Source organism: Leucoraja erinacea, chromosome 5 (assembly GCF_028641065.1).
Source record: "Leucoraja erinacea ecotype New England chromosome 5, Leri_hhj_1, whole genome shotgun sequence".
Classification (NCBI taxonomy): domain Eukaryota; kingdom Metazoa; phylum Chordata; class Chondrichthyes; order Rajiformes; family Rajidae; genus Leucoraja; species Leucoraja erinaceus.
Window position 1 is genome coordinate 78,824,448 of NC_073381.1, and position 22,103 is coordinate 78,846,550.

General features: G+C 44.8%; 1 protein-coding gene across 1 annotated transcript in view; it reads right to left on the reverse strand.

The window, feature by feature from the left end:
* The window catches only part of LOC129697454 (uncharacterized), a 191,663-nt gene that overhangs the window by 86,900 nt on the left and 82,660 nt on the right, over positions 1-22,103 (reverse strand). Inside the window, exon 4 of the mRNA XM_055636042.1 lies at positions 21,453-21,559. Within this exon, the coding sequence (XP_055492017.1) occupies positions 21,453-21,559 (107 nt within the window). The remainder of the gene's footprint in view (positions 1-21,452; positions 21,560-22,103) is intronic.

A 22,103-nucleotide genomic window follows, 5' to 3' on the forward strand; every position in this document is an offset into this window, starting at 1 on the left:
TCTCTATTTTGTTGACATGTACTGCCCAAATGTCTTGTAAATGCTTTTACAGTTCCTGCCTCAACTGCAGAAGGTAACGAACACCATGCCCTTCTCTAACAAAGCTTCTTGCTTCCCTCATTCACCTACATACCATCATCTTATTCATTTGTAAGAAAGAACTGCAGATGCTGGTTTGAATCGAAGGTAGACCCAAAATGCTTGAGTAACTCAGTGGGACAGGCAGCTTCTCTGCAGAGAAGGAATGGGTGACGTTTCGGGCCGAGACGCATCTTCAAACTAATCTTCAAACAGGGGAGTGGACAAAAAATGTAGTCGACGACGGTAAGACTGGAGGGAGAACTGAGAAGGGGGAGGGGATAGAAAGGGAAAGCAAGGGCTATTTGAAGTTAGAGAAGTCAATGTTCATACCGCTGGGGTGTAAACTACCCACGCGAAATATGAGGTGCAGTTCCTCCAATTTGCGCTGGGCCTCACTATGACAATGGAGGAGGCCCAGGACAGAAAGGTCAAATTGGGAATGGGAGGGGGAGTTGAAGTGCTGAGCCACCAGGAGATCAAGTAAGATGGACTGAGCGGAGGTGTTCAGCGAAACGATCGCCGAGCCTGCGTTTGGTTTCGCCCATGTAGAGAAGTAATTTGATGTATGCCAGCAGCTAGGTATTGGTTTGTGCCTTTGATTGGGATTCCTGCTCTAGGTCCAAGGGTGCAGTCTTCAGACCAGTTAAATCCAGCCTGGAGCGCGGGGCTTAGTGTTCTGCATGGTTAATCAACAGGGCACACACATTTTAGGATGAGCATGTGGAGGCTGTCTAAAACTTGGCATATTAGTCATCGAGTGATACAGAGCGGAAACAGGCCCTTCGGCCCAACTTGCCCACACCGGCTAACATGTCCCAGCTACACCTGCCTGCGCTTGGTTCATATCCCTCCAAACCTGCCCTCTCCATGTACCATGTACTATCAGAATGAAAGATGGTTAAGGCCAGAATAGAAACATATATGTTGCATCGGCCAGATGGTCAATCAGCTCCATATTGCAATAAAGATACAAAAAACAGCAACAACTGTGAATTACTAAATAGGTGCAGGAGTAGGCCATTCGGCCCTTCGAGCCAGCATCGCCATTGAATACGATCATGGCTGATCATCCAAAATCAGTACCCTGTTCCTGCTTTTTTCCCCATATCCCTTGATTCCGTTAACCCTAAGAGTTAAATCTAACTCTTCACTTGAAAACATCCAGTGAATTGGCCTCCACTGCCTTCTGTGGCAGAGAATTCCACAGATTCACAACTCTGTCAGGAAAGTTTTTCCACATCTCAGTCCTAAATGGCCTGTGGGCATTTTGATGAAACCTCTGTCAGTTTGCAGTAGCTCTGTGATGACCTTTTCCTCCAACCTACCTAAAACTGGATCAGAACTGAGATGAGAATGAAATCTATTTAGTCTAATCTCAAAGGCACTAAGCTAGTAAAGGGCCTGTCCCACTTACGCGATTTAATTCGGCGACTTGCCGGCACCCGTCATAGTTGCAGCAGGTCGCCGAAAACTTTCAACATGTTGAAAATCCAGCGGCGACCAGAACAAGGTACGACTCTTTGGGCGACCACTCACGACCATACAGGCTTCACCCCGCGACATGTCGCCTGAGTGTCGCCTGCATGGTTGTGAGTCGTCTCCTCAGTCGCCCAAAGAGTCGTAGTGTCTTTCTGGTCGCCACTGAATTTTTAACATGTTGAAATTTTTCGGGTACCTGCTACGACCTATGACGGGCACCAGCAGTCGCCAGAAAAAGTTGCGTAAGTGGGACAGGCCCATTACTACCTGATGGTTGTGGAACTACCTGCAGATGCTGGAATCTTGAACAAAACACTACACATGCTGGAGGAACATGGGAGTCTGAAGAAGGGACTCGATCTGAAATGTCACCCATTCCTTCTCTCCAGAGATGCTGCCTGTCCTGCTGTGTTACTCCAGCTTTTTGTGTCTATCTTCGGTCTAAATCAGCATCTGCAGTTCCTTCCTACACAGGAACTCTTTGTTGGCGAGTCTGCCTGCATCTGTGGAGGGAATGGACAGATGATATTTCGGGTTGGAACCCATCCTCATACTGATTGGAGCAGAGGGGAGAACACTGGAAAGGTGAGTTGGGGCGGGACAAAGTCTGGCAAGTCCTGGATACAGCCTGACTCGCTGAGTTACTCCAACACCTTGTGTCTTCTTTGTTTTCTAAAACAGCATCTGCAGTTCTTTGTCTCTGTATATAAACCAATTACTGTCATTCAGACTGTCTACATAAATATCAGAGCATCATTGATAGGCATAAAATATACCGTAGCTTTACTTGTGTTTTCTATGCAATGAGAGTAAATAACTAGGTCCTGTAGATGATGTATTTAACTTTGTTGTGCTTTTTCTGTCATCTATTATAAATTGTGCGAGTAATCTACCTGGCACTTCATATTTTATCTCCTGTTCACTTGTTGCCAATTTTCCCAGGTTGTTTATTTTAAAATTGCTTTACAGTTTTGAAATTCCCTTAATGCTGCATATGAGTTGTGAATTGTCCAGTGCAAATCAATGGAAGCAGATTCTCAATGGTGCCTTGTAGCTTCTATCAGATGTGATAAGATTAATTGTTTTGACTGCTGACATTTCTCTGCTGATTGCTTAGTTTTGCATATTGCAGGACTCTGGAGTGTTTCAATATTCCCAAAAAATCAAAATCCATTAAATATTAAATATTTAACAGTGCATAATTATCTTGGCAACCAACACAGTTCCCTTTCATGCTCTGGGAAGATCAACAGCACAGTGGTAACACTAAAACCAACAATGTCTGCAAAGGTCGCTGCAATTAAGTGAATGTTGTTACTTGGCATTAACCAGCGAATCAGAAATATGCACTGGGAACTTAAATATAAAGCTCAGCTGAGATTCCATCTATTAAAATCCACAAGCCTTGAAATTCAAACGCCAGAACACACATTTTCTGTGCATCAATGTTTTTAGTGCATTTGACAGAAGAACACAAGGATGATGAGCGTTTGGCGGCACTGGGCCTCTACTCACGGAGTTTAGAAGACTGAGGAGCGACCTCATTGAAACGTACCGAATAATGAAAGGCTTGGATAGAGTGGATGTGGAGAGGATGGCTCCACTAGTGTCGGCAGTGTAGCAATTTTAAGGACGTTCCTTTAGGAAGGAGATGAGGAGGAATTTCTTTAGTCAGAGGGTGGTGAATCTGTGGAATTTTGGGAAATCTGTGGAATTCAGGATTGGGGGTTATTAGAATGGCCTGCTGTCAGTGGCCATTCCAAATAGTCTGTGAAAGTTATTTTTTAGCGATACAGGCAGAAACAGGCCCCCTCGGCCCACCGAGCGCTTGCCGACCAGCGATCCCCACACACTTACACTATGCTACACACACTCGGGCCATCAGCCATGATCACATTGAATGGCAGTGCTGGCTCGAAGGGCCGAATGGCCTACTCCTGCACCTATTGTCTATTGTCTATTAATTTATATTTATACCAAGCCAATTAACCTAAAAACTTGTACGTCTTTGGAATGCGGGAGGAAACCGGAGATCCTGGAGAAAACCCACGCAGGTCACGGGGAGAACCTACAAACTTTGTACAGACAAGCACCCGTGGCCAGGATCGAACCCGGGTCTCTGGCGCTGTAAGCGCTGTAAGGCAGCAACTCTACCGCTGCGCCACAGTGCCGCCCTTTGTTGTGGAAACTTTGTTGACCATATTCTTAACAAACCTTTGCAGACCTTTGAACTATCTTTAATCAGATTTTGCCAGACTTCAATGTTATAGCTTTGTACTAAATGTTGGACCCTTTATCCTTCATCTGTGCACTGTGGACGGCTCGATTGTATTCATGTCCAGTCTTTTCGTAGACTGGATCACACGCAGGCACAAACCTTTCACTGTACCTCAGCACATGACAATAATAATAAATGGAAATCAACTTCACTCTACACCTTATTGTCAAAAAGCATGGGTATAGTTACAACTTGCTGGACCATAACTAGATCTCCTCTACTATTCCCATTCTTGGCTGAAATTCCAGGGCAGATTTTGTAATCAATTACCATGCTGAATTATCTGAAGAGGTAGAAACAAGCTGATGTGATTGACAGGGCAGGAGCTTAGAGGTAATCATTTCAGAAACAAGATGAGGGAAATGAACAATTCTTTAAGGTTGAATAAATTAAGATGTGCAAAATTGCTTGCCTTGTCCTGTAATAATATGAGCTTTTCCTGCCTTATATCCCGGAATATCTTTCCACTCCACTAAAATCATGCATCTTCCCATGTTCCCTATCTCTATACTTATAAAACTCTTGTATGTGGATTTATGTGTGTATAATCACATCTTCTCGAAAAAACGACGAGCTAACGGTAAAATGTTTACATATTCTGGTAGAGACTTTTCCTGTGGAGTCTGAAATTGCCTTATCTGAAAATTTAATGCTTTATTTCTCAAGTTATTAGTGAAAATGTTCAAAAATCTGAAAAAACTTGAATTTAAAGCTGTCTTTCGCTGATGACGTCTCACAATGGGTCTGCGCCGTCTTGCTCGTGTTGCGAGTGGTGTCACCCACCCCCCCACCCCTCTCATTTTACTGCTCCCTGCTCCTCTCCCCGCTGCTCTCCTGCTGCCACCTCCCCTCCCAAGCCCGTCCTCTCCCCTCATCCTGCTCCCCGGCCACCCGCCCTGCTCCCCTCCTCCTCCCACCTCCCAGCCCCCTCTCCTCCCCTCCTCTCCCCCCCCCTCCCCTCCCCTCCTCTCCCCCCTTCACTCCCCCTCCTCTAACCCCCTCTTCCTCTCCCCCCCCCCACCCCTTCTCTCCCCCCCCCCAATCCTCCTCTCCCCCTCCCCGGCCTCCTCTCCCAAGCCCTTCCTCTCTCCTGACTCTCTCCTCTCCCCCCTCTCCCCCTTCGTCTAACCACCCCTCCTCTTTCTCTGCCCCCCCTCCTCCCCCCTCTCTCTCTCTCCCCCCCTCTCTCTGCCTCTCCTCTCTCCTGCTCCCCTGCGAGTTGGGAGCTATGCTCCTCCCTGTCCTCATTTGGTCCAGTATAATCTAAAATCGCAAAATAAAATGTTGAAAACATTCTGCAGGTCAGGATGCATCTGTGGAATAGAAACAGTTAATATTTTGGTTCAAAGACCATTCATCAGAACTGGGAAGGAGTCAAAGCAAGTGTGTTAAACTATGGGGAGGGGTGATGTCTCTGATAGGGTACAATGAGGATAGGCTGTAAAGAGGGTTATCTGGTTAAAGATTGAATGGGAACAGTTAGAGGGTGAGAACTAGACAAAAGAATGTAACATTTACAATATCCCACCCCAGCTCCATTAACTTCCTCCTCATGGGCTACATGTTCACCACTTCCTTTGAAACTCCCTACTCCCTTCATGCTTGCTCTCTCTGTTTTTCAAAACCTTCCTGAAAACCCTTCCCTTTGACATGCTTTTAGTTCTCATTTTGGACAGCACATTGAAACAGCGGTAGAATTGCTGTCTTACAGCGCCAGAGACACAGGTTTGATCTTGACTATGGGTGCTGTCTGTAGGGAATTTGTACATTCTCCCTTTGACCCATGGGTTTTCTCCAGGTGCTCTGGTTTCATCCCACACTCCAAAGACGTACAGGTTTGTAGGTTAATTGGCTAGATAGAATGTAGGATAGAATTGGTGTATGGATGATCGCTGGTCAACGTGGACTCAGTGAGCCGAAGGGCCTGTTTCTATGTTGTAGCTCTAAACTATTGGACCTCTCGTCCACTTCGCTTTCTCCGTGTATGTTATTCATTTTCAGTTTTTGTACTTTTTCTAAGATGCTGAGATATTATCCTGACCATGTGTTAAAGTATCTAAATATTAATTGACTAATTAATCATCTGTAAGATTATCATAGGACATTTTTTTCATTTTGTTTTGTATTGACCAGCATGAAAATGTGAAAACCTATTCATCCCTATTCCTGGTTAAATGCTCAGTGTAAAGTTATCTAAAACCATTTTGAGCTAATTTCATTTGCCCCTGGCTATCCAATAATCAAGTGTAAAGTACAAATTGTGTCTGCAGACAGGGGACAGTTGAAGTGCTGATGCAGGAAGTAGTGGGACTTGGGTTTCATGGCAATGTGGACATATAATCCGGAGATTTAGATGACCCGGAGATGTAAATTCACGGGGGAATTTAGTGAAATAAATCTGAAAGTATGGTGGTGTAAGGTTCTGGACTGTCATAAAAAGTCCATCTGATTCTTTAATATCCTGTAAAGCAGGAACTCTACTGACATAACACCAGAACTGCAGTGGATTGAATGACTTTTCAATCCACTGCAGGAAGGGCAGTTCAGGAAAAGGATAGGTTTAGAGGGATACTAGAAAAAGTGGGACCCGTTGGGTCCCTGTCACGCAGGAGGCTTGGTCCTCCAACGCAATATTCCACCACTCACCCATAGCCCCCAACTGCACATGCGCGGCTCATTTCCCCTCATCCCTAACACTCTCTCCCCCTCCTCTTCACCCTTCCTCTTCTTTCCCCTCTCCTCCTCCCCTCCCTAACCCCTCCCTCACTTTCTCTCCCTCTCCTTTCCCCTACCCTTCCTCCCTCCCTCCATAGCTCCTCTCCCCTCCCTACCCCCCTCCTCCCTACCCCCCTCCTATCCCTCTATTCCCCACTGCTCACCTCCCCCTATCCCCCCGCACTATCCCTCCTCACCTCCCTCGCTGCTCTCCTCTCCCTCTATTCACCACTCCCTACCTCCCCCACTTCCCCTCCTCTACTTTCCCCTCCTCTCCCTCTATTCCCCCCTCCTCCCACAGTCTCCCTCCTCACCTCCTCCCTCTTCTTTTCCCTCTCCTCCTACCCTCCCCAATCCCTCCCTCATCTTCCTTTTCCCTACCCTCAGTCACTCCCTCCGTTCTCCATAACTCCTCTCTCCCTTCCCTACTCCCCTCCTCTCCCTCTATCCCCCACTCCTCCTCCACATTCCGCCTTCACCTCCCCAGGATCTCGAGGTTGCCGCTCCTCTCCCTTCTTGCGTGCCCAGGAGGAGCATCAGCCGTCAGCGCCCTTAGAGTGGATCCTCGGCTTGACCCAGAAGCATCCGCGCTGATGTGTGGGCGGGTGTGGGGGGGGGGGGGGGGGGAGAGAGCTCGGAGAAAAGATGGGGGAAGAGCTATGGGGGAGAGGGGGGTTATCACGGGTGAGGAGGCAGGAGCTAGCGAGGGGGACCAGAAGGGAAGAGGCTGTTGCGATGGCGGTGCGTTTGGGACTCCGCTCTCCTCCGCCAGGATGAGACTCTCCGTTTTCCATTTGGTGACATCTCCGAGGCCTGGCCCGGCCGCTTCGGGTCCCTCCGAAAATTGTGTCAGGTTGGAGACGTCCACCGGCCATCCTCAGCTCCAGTAAAGACGCGATGGCGCAGGAAGGGGCGGGCCATCCCGGGGAGTGACAGAAGAAGAGACCAATCCGCGCGGCGTTGACTGGCAGGAGAGGAGCTTGATCTGCACATGTGCGTTTTGTACGATTTTTAAACCTCGCTAACTTTTCCAAAATACTACCGATCGGAACAAAACTTGTTGCACTCGCAGCACAGGACAACGGCAAGTGAGCTGATGTAAATCGTAGCGCTATTGCGTATCATTTTTACGCAAATGGAAAAACCGTGCAAACCGGAAGAGCACAAGATCAGAGTTTTAGAGATAGATAGATAGATAGATAGATAGATAGATAGATAGATAGATAGATAGATAGATAGATAGATAGATAGATAGATAGATAGATAGATAGATAGATAGATAGATAGATGAAATATAGGCGTTGGATTAGTTTAGACGAGGCATCGTGGTTGGTATGGACGAGTTGGGCTGAAGGGCATGTTTCCGCACTGTATCTCTAAACTATACTAAACTGAATGTTTCCACTTTATCAACCCAACACACCAATGTTAATCCATTTCTTAATGAGGCTAAATGTACAGGATAGGACAAATTAAATTGTGCCTATTCTTTCAACCTTTCTCAGGTCAGTTACACTACTGAGTGGTATAAGAAATAGAATTGCCACTGCTGCATTTAGAACTGGTCTTCTCAGGTAAGGGGTTTAGAAAGTTACCATCATTAATAAACAGAGCTCAAGCAGTTTACTCTGCATTTATACAAATCGTACGCTGGGAATCCTTCAATGATTAAATCTGAAAACATGTTTCATTTGTCAATACAGAATCTGGATATGAATAAAATGCAGTAGGAATATAATCATCTAATCCTGCAAACTGTTCAAACAAGCAAAACTCAGGAAATCTGGCAGCAGCAATCATTATGCAATTGCTACATTCTATGCAGACAACATTCGTCAGAGCAACCTTGCTAAAGATGAGTTGGATTCTTTCTTAGCATCCCCATCCCTGCTAACTCCCAGGAAGAAAGATTTATAAAGAAGCAAGCTGCTTGAATTGGAAACGTGCCAAAAAGTGTTTACACGTCGCAGTCAAAATCAGTCCCATTACAGAGAAGGAAAGGTGAGAATGGGTGATTCAGCCCTACGTTCAATGTTTAGGGAGGAACTGCAGATGCTGGTTTAAACCGAAGATACACACAAAATGCTGGAGTGAGACAGGCAGCATCTCTGGAGAGAAAGAATGGGTGACGTTACAGGTCGAAGAAGAAGAATCTTGGCCCGAAACGTCACCCATTCCTTCTATCCAGAGATGCTGCCTGTCCCGCTGAGTTACTCCAGCATTTTGTATTTTGTGTCTATCTTAGTTCAATGTTTATTTATAGTGTTGGCCATCTTGTCCACAGCTTGGATTTATTTGCATGATGCCTAAATATGAATAATGCGCAATGGAAGGAACTTTGTGATCCAATCTAATTGCATTCACAGGAGACGTTGGTAGAACAGTGACATTTATGCAGTGTTTTATTGCACCCACTGGGTATTGACACAAAAAGTGCAATTCTAAGGAAAGAATGAAGACTGTATTAATATATCTGTTTGAACTTTCCATCTGGCGTTTAGCTTCCTCTTGGGTTCAGAGTTGCAGGTTATTTGCATGCACTATGTAGCATTCATGAATATGCTTATCCGGTTCAATATCTAATTGCACAATAGCACACCTGAAGGAGGAACAATCAGAGTCCTTGGTGATGTGAAGTGGCAATCATATTCACATCTGCTCTTGTGCACGCACAGCCAATTTTTCCAATGGCAGAGAATCATTTATTGACATAAAGCCAGATAGTTTGTCATTAAGATGCTTTATTTTACAAATAGTAAAAGAATGTTTACCATCAGATCTGATCAAAAAAGGATGCTAAGTGCTGGAGCAACTCAGCCACTCATGCAGCATCCCTGGAGAACGTGGACAGGTGAAGTTTCGAGTGAGTCGGGACACTTCTTCAGATCCGATACTCAGTAACTAATCGGCCTGGAATAAGTCAATCCCAACAGAAATGTCCATCACCACCCCCCCCCCCCCCCCCCCCCCCCCCCACCTCCTTGCTCGAAAATTAGAAAATGGTCCTTCGCAATTTTACATAACACAAAAGCCAGATCAAGTGGACGTCATCAAGAAACGTGAGTGGGGGGAGGGGGGGAATGATTATTTATTTATTTACGTTTCCTCACATAAGTTCCGTCAGAGCACATTATAATTCTGTATCTCAGTATCTGTATTTTGGGTGGTGATTTGTGAATTCGTTAATAGCGAATGCCTGCACTGGACATTTCGCAAACTGAGCGATTGAATGTTCAGTCAACACAAGAAGTCAAGAGATAGGATTCTCATCTTATGAAACTATCTGCAATGCGAAATAGAATTTGTTTTAAAATGGCTAAACAAAACTTCATTGACTACCCCAATGTAAAACATTGAAATGTAAAATACCAAAATTAGCAAGGAATAGCTCCCAGGTTGTAAAAAAATAAATAGTCTTGTCCTGAATGGTTATAGATACTCTGCACCAGATAAGCACAATAGATACACATTTTTTGTACCATGTCTGCTTCCACATTGTTAACCTCATAACAACAGCCAGCATCGTGTATGTTGATAACCTTTCAATGCCTGTTAGCTTTAGCAAATTTGAGACATACATTGGCATTCAAGGCTAATGCACAATGTCGGGTAGGCCTAGCTCTAAATGTAGTTAAAGTCAACAGATCAAAGTGTGGCGATTAAATATTAATTACCTAATTCAAATGAATTTCTAACGCACTTTCACATCTGCACATCAGCAGTCTAGACAGCGACTGAAATTACTTAAATAGAGCATTACAACAATGAGACATTTTTGTCTTTCCCAAGTAACAATAATTAGGGCTTGGATTTCTTGCTTATCAACATAACGATAATAAGAACAACTGGTATTTATTTAGCTTATATAAAATAAAAAGATACCCTGAGGCATTTCACTGACATGGAGTGGCATAAGGATATATTAGGCCAATTGATTAAAACCTTGGATGAAAGAGATACATTTTAAAGTGTCCTTTAAAGGAGGAAATAATGTTAGCGAGACAAAAATGGTTTAGGGAAGCTATTCCAGAGTTTATGGCTTTGGAAGTAGAAGGCTTAGTTACAACAGGTAGAGAACATCCAAGGATTGTTTGCCTGGAGTAGTTTCACAGAGCTCAGGATTTGCAAGGCCACAAGGGGCAGGGCAAGAAATTCCAAACGTAGATGTGGTTTTTTTAATTAAAACGTTACTTAACCAGAAACCTTACAGCTGAGACCAATGCAGTGCACCGCAGCAACAAGGCAAGGGGAATGTGAGTTACTCCTAGGAACTGAGCTATACACCTACTCTTGCTGAACCACCTTCCAACCTCAACCAAATTTGGACATCACCATTGCATTGAGTAAGTGCCCATCAGCAATGCAAGATGTTTCACTCAGGGTAAGCTTCCAGTGAATGAAATTCATCCATTGCGATCGTGAATTCTTAAAATCATCCCTCATCATCTCTGTGTTAAAAGACTCTTATAAAAAACAAAACAAAAAAGGGAAGTTGTACAGAGAATGTAATATGTTAACATAATTTTTGTACCAATGCATTGTACTCACTTCTAATAAATAACATTTAAAAAAAAATAAAAAAAATAAAAAACAAATAAACTTATCAAAATCATCCCTCGCAATTTCTGTGTTAAAAAGACTCATAAAAACCATAGAAACCTATTAAAAACAAAGATAATTATTAAATCGAGCACAAAAACTGTACATTAAGAAATGCATTTATTTTTGCCCCGCTAAATCAATCTTCATTATCCTTGAATCTTTTCTCTTAAGCTTCCATCTCATATGTACAACCACTTTCACTAATGGTTACCACCTGACAATAACCATTGCAAATTCATCCTCTTCCTTTGACATGGTTGTCCACATTACCATCCTTCAAAATCTCTGTACTAATTATTGTCATTGGAGGCCATTGGGACCATTTCAGTACTGTGATAAGGCTAGAAAGTTTAGTTTCATTTAGTTTTAGATTAACAGCGCAGAAACAGGCCCTTCAGCCCCCCGAGTTTGTGCTGACCACCGATCACCCGTATACTAGTTCTACCCCACACGCTAGGGCCAAATTCCGGAGCCCAATTAAACTACAAACTTGCATGTCTTTGCAATAAGGGAGGAAACCGGAGCACCCGGAGGAAACCCACTAGGTCACAAGGAATGGTGCAAAGTTCATACAGACAGCACCCGTGGACAGGATCGAATCCGGGTCTCTGGCGCTGTAAGGCAGCAACTCTACCGCTGTGCCACTGTGCTGCCCATGAAATCGAAATCAAAGCATTAAAAAATGATGAATATGGATTGGTGAGGCAAAAACACATGCATTTCACAATAACCCAATGTGCTGGAGTCATTCAGCAGGTCAGGCAGCATATCTGGAGAACGTGAATAGGTGAATTTTAGGGTCATAGAAACATAGAAACATAGAAAATAGGTGCAGGAGAAGGGCATTCGGCCCTTCGAGCCTGCACCGCCATTCACTATGATCATGGCTGATCATCCAACTCAGCTTCTTCAGATTCAAAGGTCAGACAGGCAGTACCCGAAATGTCACCTATCCATGTTCCACAGAGATGCTGCCTTCAGAGTTCCCTGCTGAGGTACTCCAGCACTTTGTATCCTTTTGTGTATTAGCAGCATCTGCTGTTCATTGTTTCTGCATTTCTTAATGTACAGTTTTTGTGTGGTCCAGTAATCTGGATCTGGTCTCAGCAAGCAATGGTCTTTGCTAATCTGTTATAACCAGGGAGCTACCAGCAATGGATCTTGCATTACCACCATGTTACTTCGTTTCCCCCAGGGATCTATCCTTGCTCATCAAATCTGTTTCTCTCATCCATCTCACAATAATATAATCTAAAACACAATGTCAATTTACCAAAAGGCAACAACTGCCCAGACTTCTCCATTATCTTAAAAGTGTTTGACTGGCTGTTCTGTCATACAATAATGGATGAACAGAAAGTCATAAGGTGTTTGCCTTCACTCTAAACCAAACTATTCATCATAAGTTTATTGGTTTATGTTGTAGGAGCAGAATTAGGCCATTCGGTCCATTAAGTCTAGTCTGACATTCCATCATGGCTGATCTATCTTTCCCTCTCAACCCCATTCTCCTCCCATAACGCCTGACACCCTTACCAATCAAGAACCTATCAATCGCCGCCTTAAAAAGATCCATAGACTTGGCCTCCACAGCCTTCTGTGGCATTTAATTCACGTTCACAACTTATAGGAGTAAAATTAGGCCATTCGGCCCATCGAGTCTACTCCGCCATTCAATCATGGCTGATCTCTGCCTCCTAATCCCATTTTCCTTCCTACTCCCCATAACTCTTGGCACCCGTTTTAATCAAGAATTTGTCTATCTCTGCCTTAAAAATATCCACTGACTTAGCCTTCACAGCCCTCTGTGGTAACGAGTTCCACAGATTAACTACCTTCTAATTAAATAAGTTTCTCCTCACCTCCTTTCTAAAAGGGACGTCCTTTTATTCTGAGGCTATGGCCTCTGGTCCTAGACTCTCCCACTAGTGGAAGCATCCTCTCTGCATCCACTCTATCCAGGCCTTTCACTATTCAGTAAGTTTATGGTGCCTCAGTTGCAGGTCTGCCAAGTTATTCGTGGTAAATTCATTGGCCTTTCTGCAAATAAATCCTCTTCTACTTGGAACCTGTGCCACTTGATCCTCGGAGACAAGTACCTGGACTCATAAAATCCAAAAGACAAATTGGCCTTTGCAGCAAAATTGGGAAACACTGCATAGGTTATTCAACAAGCAATGCACATAGTCTCACCACTGAGTTCAAATCAGTACATATATTTTTCACATGTACTACCTTGCAGGTACTAGCAGGTACAATCGCAACGTTGAAGAAACATTTAGACAGGTACATGGATAGGATGGGTTTGGTGGGCTATTGGCCAAACACAGGCAGGTGGGACTAGTGGAGGTGGGACATGTTTGCCGGTGTGGGCAAGTTCGGCCAATGGCCCTGTTTCCACGCTGCATGACTCTTATGACTCTATGATAAAGGAGGAGGCCATTGTGCCCATCACGTCTATATCAGCTTTCAAAACAATACCATCAATTCCCTGTTTATTTCCCTATGCACTCTCACTTGCCCAGCAACACCACCAGTTTCTCCTGCCTTCCAACTACAGCTGAGCCAATTAACATAGAATATAAAACAGTAAAGTACCAGAACAGGCCCTTCGGTCCACAATGTCTGTGCTGAACATGATGTCAAGACCATTACTGATCTATCTGCACATAACCCATATCCCACCATTCTCTGCATATCCATATGCCTATCCAAAAGTCTTGTGGAGTCCCAGGCAGTCCCCAGGCCCTCACCACCACAATCTGTGTAAAAACCTTGCCCCACACATCTCCTTTAAACATTGCCCCTCTCACCTTCAAACTTTGGCCTCTGGTATTTGATTTTTCCATCCAGGGAAGAAGAGTCTAAGTGTCTACACTATCTATGCCTCTCATAACTGTATATGCTTCTATCAGGTCTCTGTACAAGCTCTGCCATTCCAGAGAAACCAACCCACCTGTCCAACCTCTCCCTGTAGCTAATACCCGCTAATCCAAACATCTTCTGATAAAAAGAAAGGACACAGAATGCTAGAGTAACTCAGCAGGTCAGGCAGCATCTCTGGAGACCGTGGATAGGTGACATTTCGGATCGGGATTCTTCTTCAGACTGATTGTGAGGTGGAGGGGGGGAAAAAAGCTGGGAGAGAGGGGGGCATAACAAAGCATAGCAGGGAATAGATGAACACAGGCAAGGCCGGGTCATGATAGCTAGATGTTTGGACCTCGGCCAGAGATTAAAATAAAAGGTGCGAGGACAAAAGGATTCCTTTTGTGAATTATGTCTCACCGCCTCTTGTTTAATCCATCCTGTAAATTAATTACTGTTTCAAAATGTGGTTTTATTTCTGGAACTTATTCTGCCTTCCTCTTCATAACATGCCACTAAATTAATTCTGTGGTTAATAAGTATGTCAGAGAAAATAGCTGTGGACAAATCAGCTGAAACATTTGATTGGTCATTTACATTCTCTACTACATTCATTTTGCAGGCAAATTTTACTGCAATATTTAAAGAAATGATTTCTGTATTACATAGAAACATAGAAAATAGGTGCAGGAGTAGGCCATTCGGCCCTTCGAGCCTGCACTGCCATTCAATATGATCATGGCTGATCATCCAACTCAGTATCCCGTACCTGCCTTCTCTCCATACCCCCTGATCCCTTTAGCCACAAGGGCCACATATAACTCCCTCTTAAATATAGCCAATGAACTGGCCTCAATTATGTTTATAATCTTAAAATAAATTGAAGATTACTTATTTGTGCTCTGCATAGAGTTTGCTAGTGTAGCTGTAGTATTTCCATCAACATTTGTGTTTTCATTTAAAATTGACGTATTATTTTTGTAGAGTTTCTCGGAGTAGATGGATGTATTCAGAAATGAAGAACTGAGAAAGCAATCTAAGGACACTTCTAAATCTTTATTTTTTCCTTGATTTGTATTTCCTTTGTGCAAATGATTGGAAAATGTCCACATTTTTTGGGCAGCGAATCTTCCTAAAGAATCATTCATTTTTGTTGGAGGCATAAGAGGACAACGCCAAGAATCTGGGTGCACTAAGTCAAAGAAGCCGAAGGCTTAGGCATCCACAACATAAGTCATGTTACAATGCAATCTGCATCTAAACTCCTCTGCAGTCACAGGTTTGTCAGGGTCATAACTACTCATAACACAGTGCGGCACGGTGGCGCAGCGGATGAGTTGCCGCCTTACAGCGCCAGATACCCGGGTTCGATCCTGACTATGGGCGCTGCTTGTGCGGAGTTCGTACGTGCTCCCCATGATCACGGGTTTTCTCTGGGTGCTCCGGTTTCCTCCCACACTCTAAAGACGTACAGGTTTGTAGGATAATTAGTCTCGGTAAGAATTGGAAATTCTCCCTAGTGTATAGGATAGCGTCAGTGTACAGGGATCGCCGAAGAGCTGTTACAGCATTGTATCTCTGAACTAAACTAAACTAAACTTTCTGTATCTGGGAAATAGCAACAGGGTATACCAACCCGCAGTGCATCAAAGAGAAAAAAGTAAGTGGCTAAGACATTGGGTCCGGCAACCCATTTCATTTCCTTCCCTGTAACCTGTGAACGGCATGAGAGGGCTGTGTGGCTTTTAGAGTGGCAAGCTTTAGATTGAGCCCTATGCGGTCTGACATGTTTCTCTGCACAATGCCAAATCCAGCATGACTCAGAAATCAATGTTCACTCTATGAATATTCAACTGACTTGCCACCACCACCAACAGATGATGCAAGTCACATCCCAGGCATCTGTCACAATGCCCATTGCACAGCACACGTTGGCTCTTAGCTTTCGCACAGCTCCCATTCCTGTCAACTAACTGAAGAACCTTGGGAAGAGCCACGATTGTGTGCAAAAAGACAGCTGCAATGCAGGTTCTTCGCTATTTGGTTCCACCTCATCTATCACTTTCGTACACAGAGTACACAGAGGGGATTTGGCTGGCTGCATGCCCTCAGTGAGGAAAACCATATTATGTTCCAGCCACCAGGGACATACATGGGATGGCTTCCCCACACCACTGCTGGAAGTCCAGATGAACCTCCCTCAGAGGCTGCCTGCCCATCCGATGCACTGCCCCTTGAGTGGACCGGCAAAGGGCTGTTGGTAAAGTGGCCATAATATCATAGAACCATAAGACATAGGAGCAGAATTAGGCCATTCAGCCCATCAAGTCTACTCCACCAAGTGATCATGGCTGATCTATTTCTCCCTCTCAATCCCAATCATCTGACTTAGTCATATAATCATACAGTGTAGAAACAGGCCCTTCAACCCAACCTGCCCATGCTGCCCAACATGCCCCACCTAAACTAGTCCCACCTGCCTGCTTTTGGTCCATATCCCTCCAAACCTACACTATCCATGCAACTGCTAAATGTTTCTTAAATATTGTAATAGTACCTGACTCAACTACCTCCAGCAGCTCGTTCCATACACCCACCACCCTTGTGTAAGAATGTTATCTCTCAGGTACCCATTAAATCTCTCCCCCCTCACCTTCCGGAAGTGATGGCGCTGCCCAAGCAGCTGCTGCTGGCCTGCAGTCTGTCTGTCTTTTCCTTTTTTTTGTTTTCTTTTGTCTTGTTAGATGTATGTTTAGTTTATTTTTAGTTTTGTATGTGTGGGGGGCGGGGGAAATCTGTTTCAGTCTCTTCCTTCGGGGGGGTGTGACCTTTTCTTTGTCATATCCCCGTCTCCGTCTGCGCTGAGGCCTAATCGCGGAGCTGGCGGCCTCCAACTGGGGCCGACCTCGAGGCTCCGGTGGCAGAGCCAGGACTCACCATCGCGAAACTGGTCGATTTTGGGGCTGTGGTGGCGCTGTGGCTGCGGCTCAGCTTCGGGGCCTCGGAGGCTTCGGCCGCGGGCCCAGTGGACGACAACATCGGGAGCTCGCAGGTCCCAGGTTGGTGACCGATTCTCCGGAGCTCCCGCAACAACGGCTTCATCCACTGGACTGGAGGTTGGCAGCTTTGTCCGCCCCGGGCCGCGGAGTTTGAACCGGTCCGTTCGCGGAGCTCAGATTTGGCCGCGGGACTTACCATCACCCTGCGGGGGGGCCCAACATCGAAAGCCTGGATCGCCTCAACGCAGAGGAAGTACAAAGGAAGGAAGAGACAAGGACTTTAAGACTTTTGCCTTCCATCACAGTGAGGAGGTGCCTGGTACACTCACTGTGATGGATGTTAAACTGTGTTCATTGTGTGTACTGTTATTTTATTTTTTTGTTATGACTGCAAGGTATGCAATTTCGTTCAAACAGGAGACAATTTGAATGAAAATAAAGGATACTTTATACTTTATACTTTAATCTTATGTCCTCTGGTTCTCGATTTCCCTACTCTGGGCAAAATCTCTACGCGTTTACCAGATCTATCTCTGCCAGTAACTTCTGCCCATAACCTTTGATGCCCAAACTAATCAAGAACCTATCAATCCCTGCTTTAAAAATACCCAATGTATTGGCCTCCATGGCTGTCTGTAGCAATTAATTTCACAGCCTCACCACTCTCAGTAATTCCTTCTCATCCTTATTCTAATGGTCTAAGAGAGATAGCAGCATGTGTCATACCTTCTTCATAGGTTCCTGTGTTCTAGAAGCAGAATTAGGCCATTCAGCCCGTCAGGTCTACTCCGCCATTCAATCATGGCTGATCGATCTTTCCCTCTAAACTACATTCTCCTGCCTTCGCTCCATAACCCCTGGCACCGTTACAGATCAAGAATCTGTCCATCTTCACCTTAGAGGTCTCCATTGACTTGGCCTCCACAGCCGTCTATGGCAATAAAATACACCTTCTGCTGCTGCTTAGTGGCTCACTCTGGCCTCCGATTACCAGGACAGTAATAATGTCACTCAGACATCGCCAGTTCCACTAAGATAGTGCCCCATTCTCCATGGGGAGACTATGGAAGGATGATACAATCCACATGTTTCTGGAGATTGGAGCCACTCGAGCCGGTCCTCAGTAACTGTACTGTACATGTAAAGCTCATGGTTGACAAATCTCCAGGTTTATCAGCCGTAGGGAGCTGCAGGCTAATCCTCCACTGGGCATGTTCCTGACCTCACCCAGCCTACTCCCAACTACTGGGAAAGGCACATTGATTGAATTGATCGAGTGAAAGATACCACATGGGAAGCACACTCTTTGGAACACCGAGTCCACACTGACCACCGATCACCCGTTCATACTATTCCTTTGTTATCCCGCTTTCGCATCCACTCCCTACACACTAGGGGAAGTCTATAGAGGCCAATTAACCTACAAACCTGCACGTCTTTGTGGGTTGTGGGAAGAAACCGGAGCAACCTAGAGGAATGCCACAGAGGGTAGTTGAGGCCAGTTCATTGGCTATATTTAAGAGGGAGTTAGATGTGGCCCTTGTGGCTAAGGGGATCAGGGGGTATGGAGAGAAGGCAGGTACGGGATACTGAGTTGGATGATCAGCCATGATCATATTGAATGGCGGTGCAGGCTCGAAGGGCCGAATGGCCTACTCCTGCACCTAATTTCTATGTTTCTATGTTTCTATGAATCCCATGTGGTCATAGGGAGAATGTGCAAACTCCACACAGACAGCACCCGAGGTCAGGAATGATCCCAATTCTCTGGTGCTGTGAGGGAACAACTCTACCCGCTGCGTCATTCTGGCACTCTCCATTTTACCCTTCCATTTTTATTATTATTTTATTTTTCTGCTTATGTTTCTTTTGCTGATCTTTCTGAATATTGCTCCTTGCTAGTGACAATGATGAAAGTATTTCTTTCAAAAGATTGAATCTGGTGGCGAATAGCAGTATAATAACTGAAAATGCAGGATACACTCAAGTTTAATAGCATGTGTGGAAAGAGAAACCGAGTTTATGTTTGGAGTCAAAGCTCATATATCTTCATCATCTGCATTTTTATTTATTATTATGCAGTGCCTGGCGCTCTGAGGAAACAGCTCCACCAGCTACACCACTGCCCAAAACTAGGCATATCTAGGCTTGAAGACTAAGGATGTTATGATCTCCAACCCTTCTTCTCTTTATAAAGCTTGCGTAGAAATAGCAGCAATTACAATGGGGTGCTCTTAGCAGCCTTCACATAAAGCTTGCACTACAAGGAATTACTTCATAAAGTGGTTCTCAGTACAATCTTTAAAGAGATCATGGCTGATCGCATCATAACTTATTTACCCACATTAACCTCTCACTCATTTATTTATCAAATATCTTTCAATCTCTGCCTTTAAAATATTCAAAGACCCTGTTTGCATTGACCTTTGAGGATGAGAATTTCAAAGACACACAATCCTCTGACAATAATTTTGCTTTGACCATTTTTTAAAATAGTGACGTCTCGTTCAATATTTCCTCTCTCAAGAGGAAATATTCTCTTCACATTCATCTTGTCAAGAGCCCTCAGAAAATTAAATGTTTCAATCAAGCCCCGTCTCATTTTAACATCAGCGGATACAAGCCTAACTTGCTCTCCCCAACCATACTGTGCATTAATTGAGTAAACTTTCTCTGCTTTCTCTGAGCTAATCCTTAAATAAGTAGACCCCAGTCCTCCATGAGTTATCTCATCAAGGCCCTGCTTTTGTACTTAATTCTTCCAGCAATGAATGATAACACCTGGAGGCACGAGGAACTGTGGGATTTTGGAGTCTTGCGTTGAACACAAAGTGCTGGAGTAACGCAGTGGGTCAGGCAGCATCTCTGGAGGACATGGATAGATGATGTTTTGGATCGGATCCTTCGTAAGACTGAAGAAGTGACACAACATGAAACGTCACCTATCCATGTCCTCCAATGGCAACATTTTGTTAGCTTTCCTAGATACTTGCTGTATCTGCCTAGATGCCTTTCCAAAATCATACACCAGTACATGCAGATCCCTCTGCCTTTCCTCGACATTGAAATAATATGCTAACTTATTACTTTGAAAGAAATGGACAATTTCGCATTTCCCACCGTATACTCCATTTGCCAAAGTTTTGCTCATTCAGTCATTCAATTGATATTCCTTTCTTACCTCCTTATGTCCTCTTCACAACACACTTTCCTACCTACCTTTGTGTCATCAGTACATATAGCACCCTTACTTGTGTTGGCTTCACCTGCCAGATAAACAAACTGTAAAATGTTGAGATCCCAACGTTGATCTCTGCGGGCACTCCATTCGGTACATCTTGCCAACCAGGAAAAACGCTTTGTGCAATCACGCTGTGTCCTGTAAGCCAGCCAATCTACTGTTAACCTCCCACACCAATAGGTTTTATTTTTCACATTAACCTTTGATGCAGCACCTAATCAATAACACGTCCGCCACCGATATTGTGGCAACTGCTGGGCCAGCATCTTCTTTTATCCAGACAACATCACATGAGTGCACTTGAAATCCCCCCCCTCCCCCACTCTCCCTGAGGTCCCCCACGAATGTGGCGCCTAGGCCTGGTGAGGCGGTCGATCTCAACTTCATCGGGACATCCGCGGCCGTACTTCCAATCAGCGGGTCGAATTAGCCCCCTGCAGCCGGCCCTCTGGATCTCAAGCCCGGCCAGAGCCAGCGGATCCGCTCCCATAGCCGACTTCCATGGCTGACTTGAGGATTGGTATCTCGGCTCCCCGGCAGCCAAGGAGGACCATTCCAGTACTGTGCGGCTCCTCTCAGAAGCTGTGACCTCTATGGGTCCAGCAAAATGGATAATCCAGCAAGGCTCGAGAACCAAAGGTGCTGGATAATCGTGGTGGACCTCCACTTAGTAAAGTCCATTGGTTCCCTTTTAGCCACAGTGCATTTATTTCTTCAAAGTACAACCATGTTTGATGGTCAATCACATAAAGTCACATCTTTATTATTTTACATTTGCGTAAGTTGAGTATGCACTTTGTATTCATACATTTGTGCTGAAATCTCCTCTTTTACATACATTTGTTCTGTGTACCACAGTTCAGCTTTCATTCCCCAATAATCCCTCTCCCCATTCTTACCCAAATATCCACTCCACTGGACTTCCCACGGTGGCTTTAGAGATTCACTTTGTACAATGAAAATACTCAAAAACATCAAGGTGTTTGGCAGCCCAGCACTGCACAGCAGTTCAGTGGGCAGTGAGGGGAGAGACTGAGATCTATGTGAGCTAGAATGATAGTTTCTGGCTAAAAGAAAAACACAATATCTCACAAAATGGCAGCAACCATCAAACATCCCGTCAAGCAGTGCAACAGTTGGTTGTAAAGTCAGCACTCGTGAAATAGCTGTGCTGATCGCACAAACTCACCTGATCTGTGGCCACCAACTTCCAGACAAAGTCATACTTCTTCGATGGGTTCGTGAAAATGCACTGAAGCTCCACCACATCATCAGATATGTACACAGGTTTGCCCCCTGAATGAAGAAAGAGTCCAGACAGCTAATTTTAGTAAGCATTTTTCATAAGTTTAGACTTTAGAGATACAGAGCGGAAGTAGGCCAGCGATCACCTTGTACACTAGCACTATTGTACACACTAGCAACAATTTTACTGTGGCCAGAGCTGCAAATCTGCACGTCTCTGCAGCATTAGAGACCCAGTTTCGATCCTGACAGTACAGTGCTGTCTGTACGGAGTTTGTACGTTCCCCCCGTGACCTGCGTAGGTTTTCTCCGGGAGCTCTGGTTTCCTCCCACACTCCAAAAAACACACAGGTTTGTAGGCTAATGGGCTTGGTAAGTTGTAAATTGTTCCTAGTATGGTTATGATAGCGTTAGTGTGCGGGGATCTCTGGTCGGCTCGGACTGGTGGGCTGAAGGGCCTGTTTCCGTGCTGTATTTCTAAACTAAATTAAATTAAACTCTTATAGAGCAAGTACAGCACAAGAAAGGGCCCTTCAGCCCACAATGTCTGTGCCAAAAATTATGCCAATACCATCACTTCTCAAACTGCACAGAA